This window comes from Salmo salar, chromosome 27 (assembly GCF_965601325.2).
Source record: "Salmo salar chromosome 27, fSalSal1, whole genome shotgun sequence".
NCBI lineage: Eukaryota > Metazoa > Chordata > Actinopteri > Salmoniformes > Salmonidae > Salmo > Salmo salar.
This window is the reverse complement of record NC_138317.1, coordinates 34,797,004-34,822,500: the sequence shown is the minus strand read 5'-3', so window position 1 is coordinate 34,822,500 and position 25,497 is coordinate 34,797,004. Positions and strand designations below refer to the sequence as shown.

The window sequence follows — 25,497 nt, the reverse complement described above, 5'->3', positions numbered from 1 at the left end:
TCTGTGTGTCTGTGTCTACAGTAGGTGTCTGTGTGTCTACAGTAGGTGTCTGTGTGTCTGTGTCTACAGTAGGTGTCTGTGTGTCTACAGTAGGTGTCTGTGTGTTCTACAGTAGGTGTCTGTGTGTCTGTGTGTCTACAGTAGGTGTCTGTGTGTCTACAGTAGGTGTCTGTGTGTCTGTGTCTACAGTAGGTGTCTGTGTGTCTACAGTAGGTGTCTGTGTGTCTACAGTAGGTGTCTGTGTGTCTACAGTAGGTGTCTGTGTCTACAGTAGGTGTCTGTGTGTCTACAGTAGGTGTCTGTGTGTCTGTGTCTACAGTAGGTGTCTGTGTGTCTGTGTCTACAGTAGGTGTCTGTGTGTCTACAGTAGGTGTCTGTGTCTACAGTAGGTGTCTGTGTCTACAGTAGGTGTCTGTGTGTCTACAGTAGGTGTCTGTGTGTCTACAGTAGGTGTCTGTGTCTACAGTAGGTGTCTGTGTCTACAGTAGGTGTCTGTGTGTCTACAGTAGGTGTCTGTGTGTCTGTGTGTCTACAGTAGGTGTCTGTGTGTCTGTGTGTCTACAGTAGGTGTCTGTGTGTCTACAGTAGGTGTCTGTGTGTCTGTGTGTCTACAGTAGGTGTCTGTGTGTCTACAGTAGGTGTCTGTGTGTCCGTTTGCCAGCCACTGCGGTATTTTCCTTGGTAAATCCCCTGGTTTAGCCTCTGACGCCAGTCATACTCTCATGCTAACTAAAACAGGGCAGAAGTTTGAGCTGCCTGGCTTTGCGTTCTGACATTGCTGCAGATGACAAATGATTAAGTGGCTTACTGGTCTAGATCCCAAATGGACATTACAGCATTATAATAAATAGCCATAACACAAAACTACATGAATCTCTATGGCAACATGAACACTTCCAAGAACCAACGAATTATCACATTTTAAACTTACAATGTCATTACCTTAATAAGAAATCTTAGAAAATCACTGAGATTTAGAAAATGACTTTCAAAATGACTAGGAGTCTTAAAAAAGGTAACACATTTAATAATGCGTCTTAATTAAAAAAGTCTTAAAAAAGGTAACACATTTAATAATGTGTTAATTCTTGGAAGTGTTTCATGTTGCCATGAGATGGGGAGGAGAGGCAAGGAGAGAAGGGGAGGGGAGGAGAGGGGAGGGGAGGGGGGGAGGGGAGGGGGGGGGGAAGGGGAGGAGAGAAGGGGAGGAGAGAAGGAGAGGGGAGGGGTGGAGAAAAGGGGAGTGGAGGAGAGGAGGGGAGGAGAAAAGAGAAGGGGAGAGGAGGAGACAAGGGGAGGAGACGAGGGGGGAGAAGAGAGGAGTGAAGGGGAGGGGAGGAGAGTTGAGCAGGGGAGGAGAGGGGAGGGGGGGGGGGAGGGAAGGGAAGGGAAGGGAAGGGAAGGGAAGGGAAGGGGAGGAGAGAAGGGGAGGAGAGAAGGGGAGGAGAGGGGAGGGGTGGAGAAAAGGGGAAGGGAAGGGAAGGGGAGGAGAGGAGTTGCCCCTAGGTACAGATCAGGGGCCACTTAATCATTAGTGGAGGAAATGATCAGCATTTAAGGGCAACTTCACCATATACTGGAGGCCTGGCTCTGTGGGGTCCTTAGTGGTCAAGGATCACATCATACTGACCTGGCAGAGCAATAGGACGTCACCTTAGGTTCTACGATGGTAGAGAACGCAGAGAGGTTGAGGTGGTTGAGGTGATCACACACACACACACACACACACACACACACACACACACACACACACACACACACACACACACCACACACACACACCACACACACACACACACACACACACACACACACACACACACACACTCCACTGCCCAAAGAGCAGGGACATTGACATCTCTTGTCATCTAATCTCTAACAGAAAAAAGGTGATTGAGGCTTAATCTGGTGGAGTGTGATTCAAAACAGACCTTAATCCATGTATTGGTAGACAGTACAAGGGAAAAACCTGGTAGGTTCCTGAAAGGTGTCAGATAGCAACAGTGGGGACAGGACAGACGGGGAGAAATCCTGGGAAGCTAAATCTAAAACCATGAAATCCTCACATCATTTGTCAGATAGACGTTGTATAGATTTATTGATTTACTGAAAAAACAGGCCTACAGTACTGTCAGTTCCTGAAAATGGGTTGGATAGTAGTTCAGCATAGAAAACTGGAAAATATATGAAATTACAATTGGATAAAGCTATGAAATACAGCCGTCAATTATCAGAGAATCTTATGCACGGGTTTGTCGGAACAATTGGACCATTTAAACACAATCAAACGCAGAACAAATTCATTTATTTTTCTATTTTATGGTAAAATGTATTTACTTCAATCCATCCTAAATCCATTTATAATTTATCTAAATGTGGCCACTGTTAGATCCAACGTAGCAATCTGAGTAGAGAAAGGAAGAAATAGGAGAAAATGGCGTTTCCATTCTTGCATATATTTGTAAATCAGGATTAAGGACAAATGGTATCGGAGGTTGATTGAATCAGGACGCTTTTCCATCTTTCTCCCTGTTCTAAGCCCAACGGCAGCATCAGGAGGTGGCAGATAAAGGGATTTTACTCTTCCACAGATTTACAGCGTGTCTTCTTATCCCTCAGCACCAGATTGTTTTCAACTAGCCTGACAACGCCAGACAACGCCACGCTCTCCAGTCACAAGTGATAGATTTTCAAATGCACACTTTGATATCTCCAGATACCACTATGATACACAAACAGGGTATTGTGGCACGCTTGGGTGTTGTTGCTGTTATGGTGATGTGCTGTTTTCACACACGTTTAATTCCTATCTAGAGGTATGACAAGTCGGGGAAAGAAGCCCAATGGTTTTTGTTTCGGTGAATAGACTATATGAAATACCCCAGCTCCGTAGGAAATGAAGCTGGTGTGGAATTACATACATTTATTCAGTAGTAGTGAAACCCTACTAGTCCTCAACCACACTCATCCATAGAGAAACGTCAGTAGACCACAGAAACAGTGCATCCAAACCACTATGTTAGCTAACCCTAACCACCATACATGCCTCAACATTGCCCTGGAGACAACACTTCCTCAATGCACTTTCACAGCAGTTCTGTGGGATGGGTATTGATGTGTGTACCAGTTCTGTGTAATGGGTATTGATCAGATCACTTCACCTGTACATAGCCCATCTGTAAACAGCCCATCCAACTACCTCATCCCCATACTGTATTTATTTATTTATCTTGCTCCTTTGCACCCCAGTATCTCTACTTGCACATCTTCTGCACATCTACCATTCCAGTGTTTAATTGCTATATTGTAATTACTTCACTATCATGGCCTATTTATTGCCTTAACTCCCTTATCTTACCTCATTTGCACTCACCGTATATAGACTTTTGTTTTATTTTTTCTACTGTATTATTGACTGTATGTTTTGTTTATTCCATGTGTAGCTCTGTGTTATCGTTTGTGTTGAACTGCTTTGCTTTATCTTGGCCAGGTCACAGTTGCAAATGAGAACTTGTTCTCAACTAGCCTACCTGGTTAAATAAAGGTGAAATAAAAAAGAATAATAAAAAAAAAATTGGTGTGTGTACCAGTTCTGTGTAATGGGTATTGATGTGTGTACCAGTTCTGTGTAATGGGTATTGATGTGTGTACCAGTTCTGTGTAAAGGGTATTGATGTGTGTACCAGTTCTGTGTAATGGGTATTGATGTGTGTACCAGTTCTGTGTAATGGGTATTGATGTGTGTACCAGTTCTGTGTAAAGGGTATTGATGTGTGTACCAGTTCTGTGTAATGGGTGTGGGTGCCTGAAGCCGGCATACAGTGACCATGCATGGTGAGTCAGATAATGTAACTCATGTTTCCCAGAAGGACTTTACCACAAACTGGGAAAGGAAGTCATTTGTGTTGAGAGATGATGTTAAAACGCCACTTTCAAAAATGTAATGTATTTTTAGAAGGACTTAAAAGGATGCACCAGCTGTGTACTAACATTACAGGGAATATATAAACAGTAATATCCTCAGTAAGTCATAAAACAGAAGTTACTCTCTGTGTGCATGTTCAAATTGGATTAGAAGTAACCACTATCATCACAATCCTACCTTTTCCACAATATATCTTATAATATCAAAATATAGCATTACATTGCAATATCTCCACAATATATCAGAATATAACGATATCTCCACGATCAGACCTGGGATTAAATACTCTTTCAGGTATTTAAATTACTTTTCAATACATTTCAAAAAAGTATTCAGATAACCTTTATTTGAAAAAACAAGTAGTTGAATGTTGGAATGTATCTGGAAATACACTTAATCAAATACATTTGAAAATAGTATTTGAAATACATTTTTGAAAATACTTTCAAATATAATTTGGTTGACTATTTGGTTTTTACAAATAACCAATCCAATACTAAAATAAAAGTACTTGTTTTGGGCTGTGTATTTGAAAATACTCAAATACACAGAAAACCCCCCTAGGTCTGTCCACGATACATCATAATATCACGATAACTCCACGATATATCATAATATCACGATATTTCCAAGATATGTCATAATATCACGATATCTCCATGATATATCATATAATTTCCAATAAAATCCTAATATCCTCCCTCACCTCGGAGAACCTCTGAACGTCCTGTGTGAGGGTCCCCACGCGGCTCCAGTTGTAGAGGTTGAGGAACTTGACCACTGCTGGGTTCACCGCGTTGTCCGACGGAACCGTCCGAAAAAAGTTGGGGTACTTCTTCTTGTCGGCCAGAACAGGAGTTGTTGCCGCAAAGGAGAGCTGGAAAGAAAAGGACAGACATAGAATGTTAAATATCTGACCAATAAACGTTGGCTGAATTCTAACTGATCCTGGTGTTCTGCTAATAGGAGTTCAAGCCTGGAGATCTGAAGCTTTAGACTGAGGCCTTCGATGGCCATCTGAGGGATTAAGCCATGACAGCTAGAGCAGTCTGAGTGTGTCAGTCACACACACACACACACACACACACACACACACACACACACACACACACACACACACACACACACACACCACACACACACACACACACACACACACGCAGCACACGCACACACACACACACACACGGCGGACACACATACACACGCGCGGGACACGCACGCACGGACCCTGAGAGTCAGTCCAGTCTGTAGGTGTGAGTAAATCAACAGTCTGATAGGTCTGTGGAAACGTCAGGGAAGGTCACAGCTTCAGAGTGCCCATAATAACAGGAGCTGTAAAAGTTTGGTGGGAGTGAAAGCTGGGATGGATGACCTTAACTGACTGTGTGTATGTGTGCGCACGTGTGTGTACGCAAATACATGTGCATGCGTGTGTATTCATGAGATACGTGTGTATTCACTCTGAGGTCAAGTTAAAAGCGTTCCTTGGATTCTAATTGGTTCTGCTTTCACTCATTTTATTTTCCTAGAAAATTTGATAAAAATGTGCTGAACCTCAAACATGAAAAATTACACCATAAACAGGTTTAAATCAATTCAGGGTCCAAAAAAAGACATTACTGCTTTCAAGATTTGAAACAGTAAGGACTGCATTTTTTTTTGGTAGCAACTACGAAGCACATACATTAGCTCTGAACACCTTGGGTGAACACGCAGACATTTACTGCTATAGAATGTCCAACATTTTCACACATTTCAATGTGTTTTCCTTTTGACCAACAGTGGGCTAACAGTATCTCCTACAGTGTCTATTCATACACTACTGTGGATGTGATAGGTCCTCTGGTGAGACAGAGAGAGAGGGTGAGAGAGAGAGAGAGAGGGTGAGAGAGAGAGAGAGAGAGAGGGAGAGAGAGAGAGAGAGAGAGAGAGAGGACAAAGACAGAGAGAGCGAGCGATAACGTGAGAAAGAGAGAGATAGAGAGATAGAGGACAAAGACAGAGACAGCAAAAGATAAGGTGAGAAAGAGAGAGATAGAGAGATAGAGACTCGGACTCAATAGTCATTTGGACGGTACTTGTTATGTAACACTCCCAAGCTTCAGCACCGCACACCAATCTAATCTTATGATCACTGACTACAGTAGGCACATACTGGCATCGTGTAACCAGGGACATCTAAAGACAATGCTCCATACACAGTCAGTGGACAATGTGGATCTGATTCAAAGCCACAAAGCTAAGTCAACAAATGTCATCCCCAGTCCCTCAATCTCTGGGTCCAATGAAATCGTTCTAGGGATCTATAGAATTCAAAGAATCTGTCATTTGAGAGAACACTTGATTACTGAGAGAGAGCATGATAAGATTACTGTGTGATGGATCAATAGACTGACCTCTGACCTCTCAGATCTCTCTTTCTCTCTCCTTCCAACCCTCCCTCCTTCAAACAGACCCAAACACACACATACCTTTAATTTCCATACAAATAATCTCTCTCTCTCTCTCTCTCTCTCTCTCTCTCTCTCTCTCTCTCTCTCTCTCTCTCTCTCTGGCAGTCTACCACATTACCAACAATAGACACTCATTATCTCGGGGGGAAAATCGGTGTAATTAATTTCTGCCTTCGGATCGTAACTTGCAGGTGTGTACAGCCAGCGAACACGAGAATAGAATGACAAAGACTGAAAACACAGCATGATCTTGACAAAGACATCATGGCAAAGTTAAAACTAGAATATGGATAAGTTCTGGTAAAATTGTCACCTTACAGTTTGACAAAGTATGTCTTGTGTAGCTGTTATAAAGGCTTTGTGAAACCATACATAAAGGTGTGTTACCAGTCGATCACAGAAAGCTAACGTTGAATGGGAGAATTAGAATGTTAGCTTTGCAGACATTTAGCTTGGTCTTGCCTAGCGGACTATACTCCACCCCAAGTTTATGATGAACTTCACCAACGGCATGGAGCTGAAACCAGGCTTTGTGGAATCTGGCTCAGACTACATCGATTGTACCTATGTTTGTCATCTGTAGTTGCGTGCCTTTCTTTGTTTGCTGAAATCCATAATTTTTCTATAAACATTAATCAAATACCCCCACCGACTGTTTCCTTGTTGAGATCAATGGGCACATGCAGATTTGCGCTGAGTTGCCATCTTATATCAACAGCAATGAGCAAACAGTTGGTGGTTGTATTTGATTAACGTTTATTGAAAATGTTTAGTCTGTTAAGTCCTGCCACATCCAGAATGGTTGCCGCTGTGAGATGTTAACTCTGTTACATTATCATGTTTAGCTAGATGTGAGAAGTTAACTCTGGAACATTGGCATGTTAGCATGTTGGGGCGGCAGGTAGCCTAGTGGTTAGAGCGTTGGGCCAGTAACCGAATGTCATGATCGTCGTAAGGAGTGGACCAAAATGCAGCGGGTATATTGATCATCTTCTTATTTATTAAAGAAAAAACACTTAAACAAAACAAACGACGAAAACAGTCCCGTCAGATGCACAGACTATACAGGAAACAACCACCCACAAACACAAGTGAAAACAAACCCAACTAAATATGGCCTCCAATTAGAGGCAACAACAACCAGCTGCCTCTAATTGGAGGTCCTACCAAAACCCCAACATAGAAATATAAAAACTTGATAAACACATAGAAATAGAAAATGTAGAACATAAACCAAAAACCCCAAACCACACAAAACAAACACCCCCTGCCACGCCCTGACCAAACTACAATAACAAATAACCCCTTTTACTGGTCAGGACGTGACACCGAAAGGTTGCTGGATTGAATCCCCGAGCTGACAAGGTAAAAATCTGTTGTTCTGCCCCTGAACAAGGCACTGTTCCTAGGCTGTCATTGTAAATAAGAATTTGTTCTTAACTACCTTGCCTAGTTAAATAAAGGTTAAATAAAAAATGTCTAGCTAGATGTGATAAGTTAACTCTGGAACATTAGCATGTCTAGCAAGATGTGAGATGTTAACTCTGGAACATTAGCATGTCTAGCTAGCTGAGAGAAGTTAACTCTGTTACATTAGCATGTTTAGCTATCCGAGAGAAGTTAACTCTGTTACGTTAACATGTTTAGCTAGCTGAGAGAAGATAACACTGTTCCATTAACATGTTTAGCTAGCTGAGAGAAGATAACTCTGTACCACTAACATATTTAGCTAGCTGAGAGAAGATAACTCTGTACCACTAACATATTTAGCTAGCTGAGAGAAGATAACTCTGTACCACTAACATATTTAGCTAGCTGAGAGAAGATAACTTCTGTACCACTAACATATTTAGCTAACTGAGAGACGTTAACTCTGTTACATTAGCATGTTAAGCTGGCTAACAGTTGCACCTGTCTTTTTACTGTTGTTTTATTTCTTTACCTACCTATTGTTCACCTAATTATTTTTTTCCACTATTGGTTAGAGCCTGTAAGTAAGCATTTCACTGTAAGGTCTACACCTGTTGTATTCGGCGCACGTGACAAATAAACATTGATTTGATTTGACTACAATTTCAATTCTCATAAAATGAATGACTGATATGAATCAACACAGGGTTAATTACTGAGCAGAGAGAGATTAAGCAGACACACTGATAGTGATCAGAAGGAGGATATTATCATTCTGATTGAGGCTAAGAGTGTGTGTGTGAAATGTATGCACATTGCTTGGAAGCATGTTTAATATTAGAGAAGCCAACCATAGCACCTTCACTCTGTGGCTAAGTGTGATCTTTAAAAGCCAGTCGAAACCAATCAAGAATAATGTTTTTCCTATTTTCAAACAGACAGGTTCTCATATTCTCACAACTCATATTGATGTCATACAGTACTTACAGTGAGTATATAATTGTTTTGCTTAAAAGCTTTTTGCTTTTGCTTAATGCATTTGATTAAGCTAGCTTGCCTGTTAATTATTTTCACAATGCTCAGAATACATTATACCTTGTACTCCTTAAAGTAAACCTTGTAACTGGAGACTGATACAATACATACATTGAGTCAATGTAAGTCAAACACTTCCCAACAACCCTCAGCAAACCTCCAACAAACCTCCATCTCGACCATGCCACACTATTCCCCCCTCTAGAACCCATTTAATTTGGGCGCCCTGTTGTTTCCCAAACCATCAGGGAGGACCCTGGAACAACACACGGATTACAACCGTCAATTAAGGAGAGAAGAAACCCTTTATTTCAGTACCAGTGCTAAATCCAAAATCACCCACAAGTCTTAAAAGGGCTTTACTGGGTCTTTCCGCTGTAGTTTTAATCTGCATTTAGCTACGGCTGTTTGCTACTCCCACACCCGGAGAAGCGCCAATGGGTGTCCAATGAGAGCCAGTGATTTTTTGCCCAAACAGGGTGATTGGGTTGAAGCCTCCTGTGACAGCCCAGGGAGAAAGGGGGGTGGGGGGGGAAGGGGGTCAGGAGACTTGGAGTTGTAATGATATACCTTGATTAAACTACAAGAAAATCAGATATGAAACTGTAAGGGCTCGATTGGAACCTGCATAGGGGTATTAACGTAGTACTGTAGGTACAGTAGTTCTCCCCATGGTCAAATAAAACCACAGAATGATATTGGGTGCTGTAAAACTATTACTACTATAACTAATACTACTACTACAACAACTACTATTACTACTATAACTAGTAATACTACTACAACTACTATTACTACTACAACTAGTAATACTACTTCAACTACTATTACTACTACAACTAGTAATACTACTACAATTACTAGTACTACTAAAACTAGTAATAATACTACAACTATTATTACAACTACAGTAATACTACTACAGCTACTATTACTACTACAACTAGTAATACTACTGCAACTAGTATCAGTACTACAACGACTATTACTACTATAACCAGTAATACTACTACAACTACTATTACAACTACAACTAGTAATACTACTTCAGCTAATATTACTACTATAAATTGTAATAATACTACAATTACTATTACTACTACAACTAGAAATACTACTACAACTACTATAACTACTAATACTACTACAACTAGTATTACTACTACAGTAATACCACTACAACTACTAGTACTACTACAACTATTAATAATACTACAACTATTATTACAACTACAGTAATACTACTACAACTACTATTACTACTACAACTAGTAATACTACTACCACAACTACTATTACTACTATACCTAGTAATACTACTACAACTACTATTACTACTGTAAATAGTAATACTACTACAATTACTATTACTACAACAACTAGTAATACTACTACAACTACTATTACTACTACAACTAATAATACTACCACAACTAGTATTGCTACTACAGTAATACTACTACAACTACTATTACTACTACAACTACTAATACTACTACAACTAGTATTACTACTACAGTACTACTACTACAACTACTATTACTACTAAAACTAGTAATACTACTACACCTAGTATTACTACCACAGTAATACTACTACAACTAATATTACTACTACAACTAGTAATACTACTACAACTAGTATTACTACCACAGTAATACTACTACAACTAATATTACTACTACAACTAGTACTACTACTACAACTACTATTACTACTACAGTAATACTACTACAACTACTATTACTACAACCGTAATACTACTAGAAGTACAAATAATAAAGAAATTGAGTTCATAGTTCTATGGGTTCAATTCATTTCCACCCTGAGGGCCCACGGCATTAATCATCCCGGCAGTATGATTTTAGAAAGGAATTGTTGGCTATTGTTCTTTTTCACATGGGTCCTGCACAGAGGTGTGACGCTAGGACCCCAGGTCAATTCTCAATTTTAGATTTAGGTCCATGACGCATGTGGGTCTACATGTAGGTCACTAGAGAACATATATTGCTTGATTGGAGCTAACAAGTCAAGGTAGCCCTTCTGTCTCCAAATTCATCTGAACCACCAAGCTACCAATGGTGCAGAGGGTTTGATGAGAAAGCCATCACGTGAAATGATCTCAAATACAGCTTACGAAATGGGTTAGTCTTTTGATAAATACAGTAGAGTGCCTTAAAATAGCGCTATGATAGCACACATCTCAGAGTGCTGTTTTACATAAGGAGATTTAAAAAGGTCTATTCAAATGTAATGGACCTCTCTAGCGCTCTGCACTTGCACTGACGTGCACACACACACACACACACACACACACACACACACAGACACACGCGCATACACGCGAGTACACACACACGGAGGATTGCCACTCTCAGCATGCAGAGCCAAATGGACAACCTGTGTCTCCACTCTCCTCTCCATCAGGCTCCCAGTGCCAATGTTAATTAAAGCTGTAGAGATGGGGCCCGTCTGAGACTCCCCACCCACAGCAAGGTCACCAAGCCTTTGGTAATGAGGCTTCCACCCAAATGGCACCCTATTCCGTATATAGAGCACTACTTTGGACCAGGGCCCATAGTGCACTATGTAGGCAATAAGGTGCAATTTGGGACCGCGTCAGAGGCTGGGGATTCTTGGAACCACGGAGGTAGTACAGCATTATGTCATTGAGAATATCTGCTCAAATTACTTACTGATAAGATTGCTGAGGGAAATCTACTGAGACGTGTAAATACAATGTTCTCCGTCTTTTTATTTTGAGTGAATATAAAGCTTGTTTGCTGTCCGTCTTTCTTGCATTTTGACTTCTTCACTCTCTTATTCTGCAGTTGAAATCAAACTAGTGATGTCTACAGGAGAGAGAGAACGAGAGAGAACGAGAGAGTACGAGAGAGAAGAATAGAGAAGAAGAGAGGATGGTAAAAATAATGAAAGAAAGCATATAGAAGAGAGAAAGCATTAAAGATTGAGGGTGATATATAGAAAAAGAGAACGCGAGCATAGATAGAAAAAAAGGGAGCCAGGCATAGAGATAGATAGATAGTCCATTGCAGATTCTCAGTACGAGGCATAGGGATAGACAGATGGTCTATTGCAGATTCTCAGTACGAGGCATAGGGATAGATAGATGGTCTATTGCAGATTCTCAGTAGAGGCATAGGGATAGATAGATGGTCTATTGCAGATTCTCAGAACAAGGCTGTGCAATCCTGTTTCCGAGCCGGTCACGGGTGCACCTCAGCCACGCTCAAGGTACTAAATGATTTCTTAACAGCCATCGATAAAAGACAGTACTTTGCAGCCGTCTTCATCGACCTGGCCAAGGCTTTCGACTCTGTCAATCACCGTATTCTTATCGGCAGACTCAACAGCCTTGGTTTCTCAAATGACTGTCTCGCCTGGTTCAACAACTACTTCTCAGATAGAGTTCAGTGTGTCAAATCGGAGGGCCTGTTGTCCGGACCTCTGGCAGTCTCTATGGGGGTACCACAGTGTTCAATTCTCGGGCCGACTGTTTTCTCTTTATATATCAACGATGTTGCTCTTGCTGCGGGTGATTCCTTGATCCACCTCTACGCAGACGGCACCATTCTGTATACTTCTGGCCCTTCTTTGGACACTGTGTTATCAAACCTCCAAACGAGCTTCAATGCCATACAACACTCCTTCCGTGGCCTCCAACTGCTCTTAAATGCTAGTAAACTAAATGCATGCTTTTCAACCGATCCCTGCCCACACCTGCCCGCCCGTCCAGCGTCACTACTCTGGACGGTTCTGACTTAAAATATGTGGACAACTACAAATACATAGGTGTTTGGCTAGACTGTAAACTCTCCTTCCAGACTCATATTAAACATCTCCAATTAAACATCTCCAATTAAAATATGTGGACAACTACAAATACATAGGTGTCTGGCTAGACTGTAAACTCTCCTTCCAGACTCATATTAAACATCTCCAATCCAAAATGAAATCTAGAATCGGCTTCCTATTTCTCATCAAAGCCTCCTTCACTCACGCTGCCAAACATACCCTCGTAAAACTGACTATCCTACCGATCCTCGACTTCGGCAATGTCATTTACAAAATAGCCTCCAACACACTACTCAGTAAACTGGATGCAGTCTATCACAGTGCCATCCGTTTTGTCACCAGAGCCCTATATACTACCCACCACTGCGACCTGTATGCTCTCGTTGGCTGGTCCTAGCTACATATTCGTCGCCAAACCCACTGGCTCCAGGTCATCTATAAGTCTTTGCTAGATAAAGCTCCGCCTTATCTCAGTTCACTGGTCACCATAACAACACCCACCCGTAGCACGCACTCCAGCAGGTATATCTCACTGGTCATCCCCAAAGCCAACACCTCGTTTGGCCGCTTTTCCTTCCAGTTCTCTGCTGCCAATGACCGGAACGAATTGCAAAAATCGCTGAAGTTGGAGACTTATATCTCCCTCACTAACTTTAAGCATCAGCTATCCCATATTGTTTTGATTTACTTTTTTTGCTCTTTTGCACACCAGTATTTCTACTTGCACATCATCATCTGCACATCTATCACTCCAGTGTTAATTTGCTAAATTGTAATTACTTCTCTACTATTGGCCTATTTATTGCCTTACCTCCTTACCCCATTTGCATACACTGTATATAGATTTTTCTATTGTGTTATTGACTGTAGTTTTGTTTATCCCATGTGTAACTCTGTGTTGTTGTTTTTTGTCGCACTGATTTGCTTTATCTTGGCCAGGTCGCTGTTGTAAATGAGAACTTGTTCTCAACTGGCCTACCTGGTTAAATAAAGGTGAAATAAAAAATATAAAAAAAATTGATTGTCCATTGCAGAGTCTCAGAACAAGGCATAGAGATAGATAGATGGTCCATTGTAGAGTCTCAGAACAAGGCATAGAGATAGATAGATGGTCCATTCCAGATTCTCAGAACGAGGCATAGAGATAGATAGATGGTCCATTCCAGATTCTCAGAACGAGGCATAGAGATAGATAGATGGTCCATTCCAGATTCTCAGAACGAGGCATAGAGATAGATAGATGGTCCATTGTAGATTCTCAGAATGAGGCATAGAGATAGATAGATGGTCCATTGTAGATTCTCAGAACAAGGCATAGAGATAGATAGATGGTCCATTCCAGATTCTCAGAACGAGGCATAGAGATAGATAGATGGTCCATTGCAGATTCTCAGAATGAGGCATAGAGATAGATAGATGGTCCATTGTAGATTCTCAGAACAAGGCATAGAGATAGATAGACGGTCCATAGCAGATTCTCAGAAAAAGGCATAGAGATAGATAGATGTTCCATTGTAGATTCTCAGAAAAAGGCATAGAGATAGATGATCCATTGTAGATTCTCAGAGCGTGCCCTCTCACTGAATGAGGTCTGCCGTATTAGATTATTTGACACTTGACTGAGCTGTGTCTGTGAGCAGGTATAGGAGTCAATAGATAGTTTCATTCTCATTAAAGTCTCTAAATTCCACTGACTGACGCTTGGCATGGCCAGGTGTTAACAATGTTGCAGAGTGTCTTATTAGACTTAGGACAAAGGACAGTAATGTACTAACAATAGCTTACCAAGTCTCTTTGAGGAAGTATAAAGGTAATCACCTCGCATAAGGTGAGTTAAAGGTCCAATGCGGCCATTTTTATCTCAATATCAAATAATTTCTGGGTGACAATTAAGTACCTTACTGTGACTGTTTTCAATTAAAATAGTCAAAAATAAACAAAAAAAAGCTTCTTAGCAAAAGGCAATTTCTTAAGCTAGAATGTTGTTAAGACTGGAGGGGAAAACAAAAAATGTGTTGCTATTGGCAGAGAGGTTTGGAACTCTATCTTATTGGTCTATTAACTAATTTAGCACCTGGTGATATCACCAGTTTGCCAAAACTCCATCCCACCAAAGCAGGTTGAACTTTCAGTTAGTGTTTTCAAACAGCTCTAACACTAAAAGGGCATTATAATAATTTTCACAATTTCACAGTATTATTCCAACTTCATAGTGTGTAAATATTTAAAACATAGGAAAATCACGTTTTGACTGCACATTGACATTAAAAGACGACATATTCTATCTGACTAGGTTCGCATTAATGCTAAGATACTGCAGGTGTTATGTAAATAGAAATAACTAGATAAGGCCTAGGAAAAACTTGTCTCGGGGGGGGGGGGGGGGGGGGGGGGTTTACTGCATAACGGTAGATCACATTTACATATTAAAGCAGAGTAGTTTGCAACCTCTGAAAAGTACCTGGCTAAATTTGAATGTTTTTAGGGTTGGGAAAAGATCAGGCATGAATTAAAAGGTGGTGGACTCAGCAATGTTTGGGACTCAGCAATATTTGCTATTACAAGCAGTTAATAGGGAAGGAGTCTAAAGCTACAGGAGCCTGTAGGAGCCATGGAGCAATGCTGGAAGGCATGACGTGTTAGTCACTGCTACTGTTACAGGTGTGTGTTACAGTTCTCTCTCTCTCTGTGTGTGTGTGTGTGTGTGTGTGTGTGTGTGTGTGTGTGTGTGTGTGTGTGTGGCTATTTGCCAGGCATTAGGGAGGCGTGAAGCAGCAATGCTTTATGGGATATCGATAGGACATGATTAGTGGGTCGGCCTGAGGTGAGGCAGATTGATGAATGAGCCATGAGTATCCCCCGAACCTAAACATTATCCCAACGGTGGTTGCAAAGGGAGAGTATATTACTGGTATACTTCCAGATTTTTGGAAACTTTCAAGTTAGATTACAATTTTTTTTGCATGACATCTACTGGCCTTTTTGGGTACTTCAGATTATCACAGATGTCTAATTATCTCTGGCCGTCTTACCTTATCACGTGTAAAATATATAAAATAATCAAATAAGATAAAAACTCTAATAAGAAAACATTTAAAAAGATGATAAAAAAAAAGAATGACAAAGCTGTAAAACATTATCCTAAATATAAACTGTCATCTTTGTGAATACCATTGGTGTTTAATATGAGGGTTTCAACATGAAATATTCTGTATATTTTACATTTGTATTTATTTTACTATGACTATATGTGTTTGTTGAAAATGTTTTGGTGTGAAAAAGTCAATAAAGTTGGATGAGTTACAGAGTTAATTGAAAATAATGGCTATGTTGATTCTATGTGTTTTCTCTTGAACCATATGGTCTATTCACTAGAAACTGGACAATATGGTCTGTTAATTACCAAAATTGCAGAAGATTCCATTAACTTTAATAAATAAACAGTAGTTTCACAACCCTAATCCAAACAGAACGCAAACAGTCAAAGTAAGGACACTGATGACACACAAAGAGGTTGAAATTCAATCAAACTACAGTATCCGTGAAGGTAGTCTACAGTGCCTGGTAATAACAGTAGCATTTAACAAAACCCAAAATAATTTTTTACTATGGGAAAAAGAGCTACTACATAAATAAATAAATACATTTGATTGAACTGAGAATGGCACATATTGTATGGAGTGAAGAACATAGATGAAGTGGACAAATCTTACCAACGCCTCAAAAATAACACACCTCAGTCTTTTTTCCTTGACACAATCCAAAATTCAAGAACATTACTGGACGATACCTCAGACACCATGCAGTATGTGAGACCATTATTGGATGATACCTCAGACACCATGCAGTATGTGAGACCATTATTGGACGATACCTCAGACACCATGCAGTATGTGAGACCATTATTGGATGATTCCTCAGACACCATGCAGTATGTGAGACCATTATTGGACGATACCTCAGACACCATGCAGTATGTGAGACCATTATTGGACGATACCTCAGACACCATGCAGTATGTGAGACCATTATTGGATGATACCTCAGACACCATGCAGTATGTGAGACCATTATTGGATGATACCTCAGACACCATGCAGTATGTGAGACCATTATTGGATGATACCTCAGACACCATGCGTTGTGGTATAACAGTGTTGGTGTTGATCAGTGCACCATGCAGTAGCTACGTAGTGGCCATTCAGGCATATTCAATATTCAGCAGAGGCATTTGACACCCAGAGGGAAAGCTCAGCTTGAGCTTCACCACCTGGGGGCGGCCAGTCGGAAAGTCCATGACCCAATTGCAAAGGGCGGGGTTGAGACCCAGGGCCTCAAGCTTAATGATGAGCTTGGAGGGTACTATGGTGTTGAATGCTGAGCTGTAGCCAATGAACAGCACTCTTACATAGGTATTCCTCTTGTCCAGATGGGATAGGGTAGTGTGCAGTGTTATGGTGATTGCATGGTCTGTGGACCTATTGGGGTGGTATGCAAATTGAAGTGGGTCTAGGATGGCAGGTAAGGTGGAGGTGATATGATCCTTGACTAGTCTCTCAAAGCACTTCATGATGACAGAAGTGAGTGCTACGGGACGATAGTAATTTAGTTCAGTTATCTATTGGGACAATGGTGGCCATCTTGAAGCATGTGGGGATAGCAGACAGGGATAGGTAGAGATTGAATATGTCCGTAAACACACCAGCCAGCTGGTCTGCGCATACTCTGAGGACACGGCTAGGGATGCCGTCAGGGGCCGGCAGCCTTGCGAGGGTTAACACGTTTAAAAGTCTTACTCACGTCGGTCACGGAGAAGGAGAGGGGGTAGCGAGCCGTGTCGGTGGCACTGTATTATCCTCAAAGTATGCAAAGAAGGTGTTTAGTTTGTCTGTAAGCAAGACGTCGGTGTCCGTGACGTGGCTGGTTTTCTTTTTGTAGTCCGTGATTGCCTGTAGACCCTACCACATACGTCTCATGTCTGAGACGTTGAATTGCGTCTCCACTTTGTCCCTATACCGACATTTCACTTGTTTGATTGCTTTGCGGAGGGAATAACTACACTGTTTATATTCGTGCTTTCAGTTTTGCGTGAATGCCGCCTGCTATCCACTGTTTCTGGTGAGGGTAGGTTTTAATTGTTACAGTGGGTACAACTACACTTCCTTATCAACTCACTCACTGAATCAGCGTATAAATCAATATTATTCTCTGAGGCTGCCCGGAACATTTCCCAGTCCGCGTGATCAAAACAATCTTGGAGCGTGGATTCCGATTGGTCAGACCAGCGCTGGCTGAATAGTTATTGTCACGGGCACATCCTGTTTGAGTTTCTGCCTACAGGACGGTAGTAGGTAAATGGAGTCATGGTCGGATTTGCCGAAGGGAGGGCGGGGGAGGGCCTTGTATGCATCGCGGAAGTTAGAGTAGCAGGGATCCAGTGTATTGCCCACACGAACGCTAGAATCAATATGCTGGTAGAATTTAAGTAGCCTTGTTCTCAAATTTGCTTTGTTAAAATCGACAGCTACAATACATGCAATCTCAAGATATATGGATTCCAGTTTGCATAGAGTCCAGTGAAGTCCAGTGAAGTCCAGTGAAGTTCCTTTAGGGCTGTCGTGGTATCAGCTTGAGGGGGGATATACACGGCTATACACCTATATACTGTCCACAGCTAGGCTGATTAACAGCATATCACCCATATACTGTCCACAGTTTTTTTTCACCTTTATTTAACCAGGTAGGACAGTTGAGAACAAGTTCTCATTTACAACTGCAACCTGGCCAAGATAAAGCAAGGTTGTGCGACACAAACAACACAGAGTTACACATGACTCCAGCTTCAGTGATTTTTGCAATTCGTTCCAGTCATTGGCAGCAGAGAACTGGAAGGAAAGGCCACCAAAGGAGGAGTTGGCTTTGGGGATGACCAGTGAAATATACCTGCAGGAGCGAGTGCTATGGGTGGGTGCTGCTATGGTGACCAGTGAACTGAGATAAGGCGGAGCTTTACCTAGCAAAGACTTATGGATGACCTGGAGCCAGTGGGTTTGACGACAAATATGAAGCGAGGGCCAGCCAACAATAGCATACTTTTCGCAGTGGCGGGTAGTATATAGGGCTTTGGTGACAAAACGGATGGCACTGTGATAGACTGCATCCAGTTTGCTGAGTAGTGTGTTGGAGGCTATTTTGTAAATGACATTGCCGAAGTCAAGGACCGAATAGGATAGTCTGTTTTACGAGGGTATGTTTGGCAGCGTGAGTGAAGGATGCTTTGTTGCGAAATCGGAATCCAATTCTAGATTTAAGTTTGGATTGGAGATTCTTAATATGAGTCTGGAAGGAGAGTTTACAGTCTAACCAGACACCTAGGTATTTGTAGTTGTCCACATATTCTAAGTCAGAACTGTCCAGAGTAGTGATGCTAGACGGGCCTACGGGTGCGGGCAGCGATTGGTTGAAGAGCATGCATTTAGCTTAACTTGGATTTAAGAGCAATTGTAGGCCACGGAAGGAGTGTTGTATGGAATTGAAGCTTGTCTGGAGGTTTGTTAACACAGTGTCCAAAGAAGGGCCAGAAGTATACTGAATGGTGTCGTCTGCGTAGAGGTGGATCAGAGAATCACCAGCAGCAAGAGAGACATCATTGATGTATACAGACAAAAGAGTCAGCCCGAGAATTGAACCCAGTGGTACCCCCATAGTGACTGCCAGAGGTCCGGACAACAGGCCCTCTGATTTGACACAATGAACTCTATCTGAGAAGTAGTTTTATCGATTTATCGACTTTTATCGACTTTTATTGATGAGGTTACGATATCTTTTAAGACCTTGAGCGTGGTTGAGGTGCACCCATGACCAGCTCGGAAACCGGATTGCATAGTGGAGAAGGTACGGTGGGATTCGAAATGGTCGGTGATCTGTTTGTTAACTTGGCTTGCGAAGACTTCAGAAAGGCAGGGTAGGATAGATATAGGTCTGGGTCTAGAGTTTGGGTCTAGATTGTCTCCTCCTATGAAGAAGGGGATGACCGCAGCAGCTTTCCAATCTTTAGGGATCTCAGACGATGCGAAAGAGAGGTTGAACAGGCTAGTAATTGGGGTCGCAACAATTGCGGTGGATAATTTTAGAAAGAGAGGGTCCAGATTGTCTAGCCCAGCTAATTTGTAGGGGTCCAGATTTTGCAGCTCTTTCAGAACATCAGCTATCTGGATTTGGGTAAAGGAGAAATGGAGGAGGCTGAGGCAAGTTGCTGTGGGGATTGCAGAGCTGTTGACCGGGGTAGCGGTAGCCAGGTGTAAAGCATGGCCAGCCGTAGAAAAATGCTTATTGAAATTCTCAAATATTGCGGATTTATCAGTGGTGACAGTGTTTCCTAGCCTCAGTGCAGTGGGCAGCTGGGAGGAGGTGCTCTTATTCTCCATGGACTTTACAGTGTCCCAGAACTTTTTGGAGTGTGTGCTACAGGATGCAAATTTCTGTTTGAAAAAGCTAGCCTTTGCATTCCTAACTGCCTGTGTATATTGGTTCCTAACTTCCCTGAAAAGTTGCATATCGCGGGGGCTATTCGATGCTAATGCAGCACGCTACATTAACAGCATATCGCCCATATACTGTCCACAGCTACATTAACCCGTGTGTTGTCTTAAGGGTCCAAAATGACCCGCCACTATGTTTAACAGCGGTGAAAACCCCCTAAATGATATTTTTTCAACTTTAAATGTTATGACTTTTCCTATAGTGACCCCAACATTAGAAAAAGTGAAACATCGCCTTTGTTCATACTTCCATGAAAGCTGTACACCACCAGGGTACAAAGATTGTCTTAGGGTCATTTTTGACCCGGCAGTTATAAAATCATTTACACACCACAAAAATAAAAAAACACACAAACAGACAATGAGAAATTGAGATCATGTGTGCTGCTCATGTGTGCTACTGAACTCTGCCAGCAGCTCCTGAAGTGGAAGATCACCATAGCTGAGCTCCCTCCCGCACTCCTCGCAACAAAGGGGCGAGAGGCCTTCTCATCAAAGTTTGCCTTCACCCCCACCACCACTCTAGTTTCTTACTTCCCAAATCCTCTTTGAATGTGGTCCTCCTGAGCACACTGCACAAAATGGCTGAGATCAGTGATCGTGAGAACAGGAAGCCAGCCATCATCCTGGACTACAACCACAACAAAGGAGGCATGGACAACCTGGACAAGGTGATTGGAACTTACAGCTGCAGGAGGATGACTGCCCACTGGCCCCTGGTCATCTTCCATAACATCATTGATGTGTCCTCATACAATGCCTTTGTGATATGGAACAAGATCAACCCTACCTGGATGCCTGATAAGCGGAACAAGAGGAGGGTGTTCCTAGAGCAACTGGGAAAGGGACTTGAAACCCCACACATTCAAAGAAGGGAGAGCCTCCCCCACACAGCAGCCTCTGCAGCGCTTGTGAAAGCTGTTCAGGGGGCTGAATATTGTCCTGATCCAGCTGGGGCAGGCAAGAGGAGGAGATACCAATTCTGCCCCCCAAAGAAGGACTGTAAAACAAATACTATGTGCTGCACATTTGAGAAATACATCTGCAAAGTCCATGCACACACACTTGCATACTCTCCTACATGTGCTAAGAGTTGATTGATTTATGTTGACATTTTTGTTTTGTATCTATTATCTTATTTATTTCTTATTTATTGTTGTTGTTTATACATGTTGTGGGTGGGGGCAATGGTTCCAGAAATGGGAGAAGACCAGTATTTTGTAGTTGAATTCTTCATTGTACAGTAATAAGAAAATATCACTATGTTGCCAAAAAAGTTCAAGACTGTTATTGTTTCCCCTTCAATAAAATGCATTCAAAACTACTTTTGCACATTTCTGCTACTTTCTTAGGATATACAAATGCTATCTCTTGCACAAAAAAATATGTTTACACCTATGCAGTACTTTTAGCAATAATAATAATAATAATGATTATACTAATAAACCTCTACTTTAGTAAAGAAAACAATTATGACAGGTGTGTAATAAAAACGAGTGATGTCCACTGATTAAATGCAGTCTTTCATTGTGAAGAGGGAAAACACAGATATTCACAAAGTTTGTGATGAATGACAGGTTGTTTCTTCACACAAAATCGATTTGGGGTTTAAAATTAAATGAAGCTGTTTTATTTTAAGGGTTTAGCAAAGATGGGTCATTTTTTACCCTTAGGACAAGGGGAGTATACAGAATGTTAAGACTACACAAGGGTTAACAGCATATCACCCAAATACTGTCTACAGCTACATGAACAGTATATAACCCATATACTGTCCACAGCCAGGCTCATTAATAACAGCATATTACCCATATACTGTCCACAGCTAGGCTCATTAACAGCATATCACCCATATACTGTCCACAGCCAGGCTCATTAATAACAGCATATTACCCATATACTGTCCACAGCTAGGCTCATTAACATCATATCACCCATATACTTGCATACTCAGCTACATTAACAGCATATCACCCATATACTGTCCACAGCTACATTAACAGCCTATCACCCATATACTGTCCACAGCCAGGCTCATTAACAGCATATTACCCACATACTGTCCACAGCTAGGCCCATTAACAGCATATCACCCATATACTGTACTCAGCTACATTAACAGCATGTCACCCATATACTGTCCCCAGCCAGGCTCATTAACATTATATAAACCATATACTGTCCCCAGCCAGGCTCATTAACATTATATAAACCATATACTGTCCCTAGCCAGGTTCATTAACATTATATAAACCATATACTGTCCACAGCCAGGCTCATTTACAGCATATCACCCATATACTGTCCACAGCTAGGCTCATTAACATTATATAAACCATATACTGTCCCTAGCTACATTAACAGCATATCACCTATATACTGTCCCCAGCTACATTAACAGCATGTCACCCATATACTGTCCCCAGCTACATTAACAGCATATCACCCATATACTGTCCCCAGCTACATTAACAGCATATCACCCATATACTGTCCCCAGCTACATTAACAGCATATCACCCATATACTGTCCACAGCGACATTAACAGCATATCACCCATATACTGTCCACAGCTACATTAACAGCATATCACCTATATACTGTCCACAGCTACATTAACAGCATATCACCCATATACTGTCCACAGCGACATTAACAGCATATCACCCATATACTGTCCACAGCTACATTAACAGCATATCACCCATATACTGTCCACAGCTACATTAACAGCATATCACCTATATACTGTCCACAGCTACATTAACAGCATATCACCTATATACTGTCCACAGCTACATTAACAGCATATCACCCATATACTGTCCACAGCTACATTAACAGCATATCACCCATATACTGTCCACAGCTACATTAACAGCATATCACCTATATACTGTCCACAGCTACATTAACAGCATATCACCCATATACTGTCCACAGCTACATTAACAGCATATCACCCATATACTGTCCACAGCGACATTAACAGCATATCACCCATATACTGTCCACAGCTACATTAACAGCATATCACCTATATACTGTCCACAGCTACATTAACAGCATATCACCCATCTACTGTCCACAGCTACATTAACAGCATATCACCCATATACTGTCCACAGCTACATTAACAGCATATCACCCATATACTGTCCACAGCTACATTAACAGCATATCACCCATATACTGTCCACAGCTAGGCTCATTAACATTATATAAACCATATACTGTCCACAGCTATAGGGCTCGTTAACAGCATATCACCCAGATCACTGGAGGAGATGGGGAGAGATACCAGAGATGGGGAGAGATACCAGAGATGGGGGAGAGATACGAGAGATGGGGAGAGATCCGAGAGATGGGGGAGAGATACGAGAGATGGGGAGAGATACCAGAGATGGAGGAGAGATACGAGAGATGGGGGAGAGATACGAGAGATGGGGAGAGATACCAGAGATGGAGGAGAGATACGAGAGATGGGGGAGAGATACGAGAGATGGGGGAGAGATACGAGAGATGGGGGGAGAGATACGAGAGATGGGGGAGAGATATGAGAGATGGGGGGAGAGATATGAGAGATGGGGGGAGAGATACCAGAGATGGGGGAGAGATACGAGAGATGGGGGAGAGATACGAGAGATGGGGGAGTGATACCAGAGATGGGGGAGAGATACGAGAGATGGGGGAGAGATACCAGAGATGGGGGAGAGATACCAGAGATGGAGGAGAGATACCAGAGATGGGGGAGAGATACCAGAGATGGGGGAGAGATACGAGAGATGGGGGAGAGATACCAGAGATGGGGGAGTGATACCAGAGATGGGGGAGAGATACGAGAGATGGGGGAGAGATACCAGAGATGGGGGAGAGATACCAGAGATGGGGGACTTATACGAGAGATGAGGGAGTGATTCCAGAAATGAGGGAGAGACATGAGAGATGGGGGAGAGATTCGATAGATGGGGGAGAGATACGAGAGATGGGGGAGAGATACGAGCGATGAGGGAGAGATACCAGAGATGGGGGAGAGATACCAGAGATGGGGGAGAGATACAAGAGATGGGGGAGAGATACGAGAGATGGGGGAGAGATACCAGAGATGGGGGAGAGATATGAGAGATGGGGAGTGATACCAGAGATGGGGAGAGATACCAGAGATGGGGGAGTGATACCAGAGATGGGGGAGAGATACGAGAGATGGGGGAGAGATACCAGAGATGGGGGAGAGATACGAGAGATGGGGGAGAGATACGAGAGATGGGGGAGAGATACGAGAGATGGGGGAGAGATACGAGAGATGGGGGAGAGATACCAGAGATGGGGGAGTTATACGAGAGATGAGGGAGTGATTCCAGAAATGAGGGAGAGACATGAGAGATGGGGGAGAGATTCGATAGATGGGGGAGAGATACAAGAGATGGGGGAGATGCGAGAGATGGGGGAGAGATACAAGAGATGGGGGAGAGATTCGATAGATGGGGGAGAGATACAAGAGATGGGGGAGAGATTCGATAGATGGGGGAGAGATTCGATAGATGGGGTAGAGATACAAGAGATGGAGGAGAGATATGAGAGATGGGGGAGAGATACGAGAGATGGGGAGAGATATGAGAGATGGGGAGAGATATGAGAGATGGAGGAGAGATACGAGAGATGGGGGAGAGATACAAGAGATGGGGTAGAGATATGAGAGATGGGGAGAGATACAAGAGATGGGGTAGAGATACGAGAGATGGGGAGAGATACGAGAGATGGGGGAGAGATATGAGAGATGGGGAGAGATATGAGAGATGGAGGAGAGATACGAGAGATGGGAGAGAGATACAAGAGATGGGGTAGAGATATGAGAGATGGGGAGAGATACAAGAGATGGGGAGAGATATGAGAGATGGGGAGAGATACAAGAGATGGGGTAGAGATATGAGAGATGGGGAGAGATACAAGAGATGGGGTAGAGATACGAGAGATGGGGAGAGATACGAGAGATGGGGGAGAGATATGAGAGATGGGGAGAGATACGAGAGATGGGGGAGAGATACAAGAGATGGGGTAGAGATATGAGAGATGGGGAGAGATACCAGAGATGGAGGAGAGATACGAGAGATGGAGGAGAGATATGAGAGATGGGGAGAGATACCAGAGATGGAGGAGAGATATGAGAGATGGGGAGAGATACCAGAGATGGAGGAGAGATACCAGAGATGGAGGAGAGATACCAGAGATGGAGGAGAGATATGAGAGATGGAGGAGAGATACGAGAGATGGGGAAAGATACCAGAGATGGAGGAGAGATACGAGAGATGGGGA

At 42.3% G+C, this 25,497-nt stretch overlaps 1 protein-coding gene across 1 annotated transcript in view; it reads right to left on the bottom strand.

Annotated features, from left to right (window-relative positions):
• Positions 1-25,497, bottom strand: part of LOC106588960 (gamma-aminobutyric acid type B receptor subunit 2) — a 471,406-nt gene that overhangs the window by 197,146 nt on the left and 248,763 nt on the right. The window contains exon 3 of the mRNA XM_014178545.3: positions 4,632-4,802. Coding sequence (XP_014034020.3) covers positions 4,632-4,802 — 171 coding nt within the window. The remainder of the gene's footprint in view (positions 1-4,631; positions 4,803-25,497) is intronic.